The sequence below is a fragment of the Nannospalax galili genome, unplaced genomic scaffold (assembly GCF_000622305.1).
Source record: "Nannospalax galili isolate Female #2095 unplaced genomic scaffold, S.galili_v1.0 scaffold286, whole genome shotgun sequence".
Lineage (NCBI taxonomy): Eukaryota > Metazoa > Chordata > Mammalia > Rodentia > Spalacidae > Nannospalax > Nannospalax galili.
Window position 1 is genome coordinate 9,599,631 of NW_008359442.1, and position 6,552 is coordinate 9,606,182.

Here is a 6,552-nt window from a genome sequence, read left to right on the forward strand (position 1 = left end):
CTGTACTCATTGCATGACATGGGTGCACCTACTTAAATGCAGACAATACTCATACACATAAAATGAAAATAATAAAAAAATTAAAAAAAAAACATAAGCCAGAGTCAAAAAGACAAATATTGGGGTTGGTAATGTAGGTCAGTTGGTGGAGCACATGCCTAGCATTCAGGAAGCCCTGGGTCTGATCCCCAGCACCACATAAAAACTGGGAGTGGTGATGTGAGCTTCTAACCTCAGCACCTATGATGTGGAAGCAGAAGGACAGAAGTTCAGGGTCTGGTGGGATGGCTCAGCAGGTAAAGGCACCTGCCAGGTAACCCTGAAGACTGGAGTTCAATCCCTAGTATCCAGGCAAATGCAGAAAAGAACAGACTCCACACAGTTGTCCTCTAATCTCTACATGCATGCAAACATGCCCACAACATCAGGCACACAACACATACTATAATAACATAATGTTTAAACAAAAAATAGTAGAGGCTTAGCGCATTGCCACACACCTTTAATCCCAACACTCAGGAGACAGAGGCCAGTAGATCTCTATGAGTTTGAGACCAGCATGGTCTACACAGAGAGTTCCAAGCCAGGACTACAAAGCAAGATCTTGTCTCAGAACAAGACAAAACAAAACAACAACAACAAAACACTACTACAGAATGGCATAAAATCAGCAAAGGAATTATCGGGGGATTTTTTTGTTGCTCTTGTTTTGTTGGGGCAGAAGAAATGACTCAGGGGATAAAAGTACTTGCTCTTCTTGCAAAGGATACAGATTTGTTTCCCAGCACCCACATACCTGCTGACAACCAGCAAAACTAAAGTTTCAGGGGATCTAGTGCCCTCTTTTGGCCTCTGCAGGTATTGCATACACATGGTACACTTACATACATTCAGGCAATACACTCAAACAAAAATAAAAATGTTTTTTTCTAAAAAATATTTTATTTATTATTTTTTTTAACAGAGCATAGGCTAGGGGTAAATGGTGGTGATTTTTTAAAAAGAGAACAGAGGGCTAAAGAGATGGCTCAGCAGTTAAGAGTACTGACTACTCTTATAGAGGATGCAGGTTCAGTTCTCAGCACCTACATGATGGCTAACAACCATCCATAACTCCAGTTCCAGGGAATCTGACTCCCTCTTCTGACCTCCACAGGCACTTCATGGCATGGGTGCACTTACATACATGCAGTACACTCATACACATAAAATTAAAAAAATAAAATATTTTAAACAAAAAGAGAATAGAATAGGCAGTCAAGGTTGTTCAAAGCCAGCCTTGACTACAAGAGACTCTTCTCAAAAAAGAAGAGAAGAGAGGGGAGGGAGGGGAGGGGAAGGAAGGGGAGGGGAGGCAAAAGGGAGGAGAGGACATGAGAAAAAATAGCCAAATGTCAAGTTTTCTCTTATATGCAGCATCTAGATTATTTATATGCATTATAACATAGCATCTATATTATTCATATACATGAGAGACAAGAAAGTAGAAGGGAGATGTGGTGGAAGGGGCAGAGAGGGAGGGGAGGGGGAACCACAGAGGGTGATGGTAGGGAGAAAGACAAACAGCTCATATTCTCTTTCACATACAGAATCTGGGCGGGGGGGGGGGGGGGGGGAAACGCGCACAAGCGCCCACCAGCATGTGCAACATGAAAGCAGAAGGGGAACTATTTGGGAAGAGGGAGGAGAACAGTGGGAGGGAAAGTCGGATAAAGGAAAGTAACAAGAGAGTGAATATGAATAATTATGTAAGAAATAACATAATGAAGCCCTATGTCCTATATATGCAGTAAAAAAATAATGAAAAATACTGGATGGTTTAAAAAAAAAAAGTGGTAAGTAATCCATTCATCCATCACATCACAAGCACTAAGTATACTGCCAATCATTACCACAGTGTTTTTAAATATTGAACAGGGTGCTGGAGAGATGGCTCAGTGATTAAGAGCTCTGGTTGCTCTCGCAGAGGACCCAGGTTAGACTCCCAGCATCCACATGGCGGCTAACAACCAACTTATAAATCCAGTTCCAAGGGAATGCAACGCCCTCTTCTGACTTCCACAGGCATTGCATGACACAGGTATACTCACATGCAGGCAATACACTTATACACATAAAATAAAAATAATAAATATATTTTAAATATTAACTAGATGGTTCAACTGAGGTAAACTAAAAAAATATTGGGTAAGGAGGAAGAAAAATTAGACATGAGTTCACAAAACAAAATAAAAAAGGCCTTAGGGTTTGAGGATGTAGTTTAGTAGTAGAGTGCCTACCATGCCTACCATGCATAGGGCCCTGAATTCAATCCCCAGCACCAGACACACACACACCACAAACACACATACACATCATACACACCTCATACACACCCCCTACATATCACACACACACACACACACACACACACACACACACACACACACACGCAAACCACACAAATACATACATACATATACGCCACACATCACACAATACATATATACACACCCACGGACCTCACACACCACAGAGACACCACACACACACCCATACATACATACATAGGCCTTATATTCCACAGTCCTTTTACAGATCAATTTTTCTATGTCATTGAAAAAAAAAACACTTTAAGAATAAGCCAAAGAAAAATTACCTTTCCTGCTCCATTTGTTAACGCCACTACTGACGACAAGATACAGTCATTGGTTGTTACCAGCTTCTGTGTTGCTGTTGGAAGTTCATGCTCTATTGTAGCTTTTTGGCTATAATGTTTGGAAATATCTATAAAGACACAATGAAATGAAAACATCATTTTTCCACAAGTTGCATACAGCTAGTCAGCCTGCTCACCTCTTACACCTAGTCTTACAAATTTATTTAAGTGCATTTTAAAACAATGATCCCAAGATCCAAGACTGTGCTGAACATCAGCTAGTCCTCAAGTCAAGGTTAAAAGAACAGGGAGATGTGAGATCTCTCTTTTTAAAAAATATTTTCATATGTTTTGTGTGTGTGTGTGTGTGTGTGTGTGTGTGTGTGTGTGTGTACTTGCATGCCACAAAGTACAGTATGTGTAGTAGGTCAGAAGACAACTTGTGGGAAATGGCTCTCTCCTTCCATCTTGCTGTTCCTGGGGATTGAACTCAGATCATCAGTTTAAGAAGCCAGAGCTCTTACCCACTGAGCCATCTCTCCAGGCACAGGAATGGGGAGAAATGAGCTCTCTTAACACCGTCTTGACTGACTTGGCTATAGCCACAGCCTGTGTATCTGATTCCTCCTCATTTGAAGACTGTTCCTCATTCTAACATTTCATAAATGATTCTGACAAATATTTATTCGTTAGAGAGCACTGCTCTGAGGGCTAGCTTGCACTACTGATACATATATACTTAATACTTCCCTAAAGAACCTATGAGGTTGAAACAGAACAGCCAACATAGGCATGATGCCCACAATCCATGCTGGATGCTAGCCAGCTTGCTAGGGCACACCCTCACTAGCAATGGGAACAGCCTGCACAGTCAAATAAGAATCAGATACTACAGGGTCTGGATTTCATGTGCTTTTGCTTTCAGTCTAATAGTTGGTACAAAAAAAAAATCCTATGGTAAGAATAGAACAGAGAAAGGTGATTTAATAAAATAAATAAATAAATAAATAAATAGAGAAGCATAGAAGACATGCTTAAATATAAAAGGGTTGAGAGGAATTACAAGTGAGACTGGCCAAGGAGCTAAGCTTGGGGGTCTTCCAGGTTCCTGAGACATATAGGATTTAATCCTGGCAGTTAGGGAAAGTAAGAGAATTATGATCATCTTTACAATGAAGGTAAGGTGATGATCAGTTTTGTTAACTTGATAGAATTTAGAATCACCATGGAAACACAGTTTTGGGTGTGTCTATGAAGGTGCTTCCAGAAAGGTTTAACTAGAGAGAGAAGACCCACCCTTGAATGTGGATGTCTCCATCCTGAGGCTGAGGTCCTGAGCTTCGTAAAAACGGAAATCGAGTGGAGGCACCAACACTCACCTCTCTGAGTGCTGACTGCGGGCTCAGTGTTGACCAACCACCTCACCCTCCTACCACCTTCAGTTCCTCCATGATGGACTGCACCCCTAAACACTGAGCCAAAATAAACCCTTCCTTCCTTAAATTGCTTTTATCACATCAATAGGAAAACTGACACAGATGATTATATTTTTAAATGACAAAATGCTTATAATACAGTCTCTACTGAATATTTAGAATATTTTATTTAAAGAATCTAGGTATCACGAAACAAAGTTAAAGATAAATTTTAGAAAACATAGATATTACCTTTTTATAGATACTATCTTTTTTTAGAAATTGTATATGGAAAGAACTTTCATTCATTCAGAACTGAGAAATGTAGTTGATTTTAGACTATATATCATTAAAAAGAAAAATTAATGCTATTTGGAAAGAAATAGCATATGTGACTTACTACAAAATTGGCATGTCCTCTGAAAAATATTTTTGACTAAACATTTAGGTATTTAATCAATACAGATGTTTATACATTTTAAGTACCTGAACGTAACTTTTTAAAAATTTTATTTATGTGTTTGTATGCATGTATCTGCATGAGTGTCTACATACATATGCGTATAGGTGCTCAAGGAGGCCAGAAGAGGCAGCTGGGTCCCTTGAAGCTGGAGTTACAAGGATTTGTGAATCATCAGATGTGGGTGCTGAGATTCCAACTCTGATCCTCATGATTGATCAGCAATCGTAACGGATCAGCCATCTCTCCAGCCCCTGTCTGCAACTTCTGATATAATTTCAGATTTAGAGAAAAGTTCCAGAGACCTTCTGTACATCCATCAGGCACTTTTCTTTCTTGTTACCATTTTTTTTTAATTTGATTTGTTTTCAGTTGTAGGGATCAAACCCACAGCCTCATGCATGTTAGGCAAGCACTCCACCACTGAGCTATAACCTCCTCCTCCTTCTCATCAACATTGACATAATCATGTCACAGTTGTCACTATAAAGGAACCAACAAATTGGCACAATACTACTATGATCAACAAAGCTTTGAAAATAAATGATTCTCTTCCATGTGTTCATATGATATTCAAATGTACAGAAATCAGAATGTGATACTAAACTTTCCAGCCCCTAAAGCAGACATTTTCTTGCTTCATATCACTGAGAGTTTTAGTCAATAGTTTCTGGAACTACAAAATATTATAAAAGAACTTAGTTGCTAGGCAACTTTGGTTGGTGTGTAATGGAGGCACTTAGAAGAGAGGTACAAGCTTTACTACATAGCACATGGTAATTAAAAGTACCAGACTGGTGGAACTAACCTTATTAGATGTTTAACAGCCATTCTTTGAGGCCTATACTAATCTGGTCAGAGGGACTTAAAGCACAGTTTTTCCTCCTTGCCCTCCAAGGTCAACTAAGTTCCAGGGGACTATGGAACATCTTTCAAAATGTCCTGTAACTGTGGTAAGTCTCCTGTCCTCTGTTCAGGGAGGCCATGGAGACCCCACCAGATGGACTTGAACCAGTGTCCAGTCTACAAAGATAAGGGTCAACTCAGAGGAAACTTTTCCTCCATGCTTCCAAGTGAAGCCAGCCATGGTCACGTAGGACCTTTGACTTATCTTCACATAGATGGAACTGGTAAAAGAAAGAAGCCAGGGCTCCTCCCAAATCCATGTGACCCCTGAGGAAGAGATCCTCAAATGACCTTAAGTGTAAAAATAAATTAATTTATTTGGGCCAACTATATGGTTTTAAACACCCAAAAGGAAAGAATAACTAAAGAGTAAAGTGATCAGTATATTTCTGTAAGAGTTCAAGGGATTACAGTTCTCAGACATTAGGCTTAAGTCCATATAAAAAGTTACTTAGACAATTATTTCTCATTGATGATTTTGTTTCTAAGCAGAAAGTGCTGTTCAGATGTAATACCTTCGTCTCTAATACTGTAGTGCCCACCTGTAGCTAAGGGAGACAACCAGCTATTGTTCTAAAATGATGGATAAATTTGTTTTCTCCCTCTATCTAGAAGCCTTTGAGAGGGAACTGACACTGATTCTAACCACTCCAAGAGCTATCAAAGTGGCTGAAAGGAAATCCTGAATCCATCACTCTCTAGTCCAGCCTTGGCAGACAAAAGAAAAACGAGGAAGAACCCAACAGAGGGATGCTTGGAAGCTCTCATCAAGAAATCCCAATGGACTCTGATATGAACATTTGAAATTTGCCCTGTTCTGACTTTTTTCTGGTTCCCTGTCTAGAACTTGTAATGCTAACAACTCTTGCCTTTACTTCTCCTTCACGTCCCCTATTCACCAGGCAAGGACCTTTTTTTTCTCCCTACAGATAAGAGTCTCAAGATTGGAAGATAAAGTGGATGAACTGGACCACTCAAGCAAACATTATGAAAAATTTAAGAAATCACAAGAATGGAATATGCAGGAATTGAGTGATACCATAAAAAGACCAAACTTGCGAATCATAGGCATACAGACATAACTGCAGGAACCAGGACAAGGGTAAGGAAACAGTGAGGTAAAGGAAAAGAAA

The 6,552-nt window shown here is 39.6% G+C and overlaps 1 protein-coding gene across 1 annotated transcript in view; it reads right to left on the minus strand.

Moving 5' to 3' along the window:
• The window catches only part of Ppp1r21 (protein phosphatase 1 regulatory subunit 21), a 79,460-nt gene that overhangs the window by 27,456 nt on the left and 45,452 nt on the right, over positions 1-6,552 (minus strand). The window contains exon 14 of the mRNA XM_008823043.3: positions 2,639-2,766. Coding sequence (XP_008821265.1) covers positions 2,639-2,766 — 128 coding nt within the window. The remainder of the gene's footprint in view (positions 1-2,638; positions 2,767-6,552) is intronic.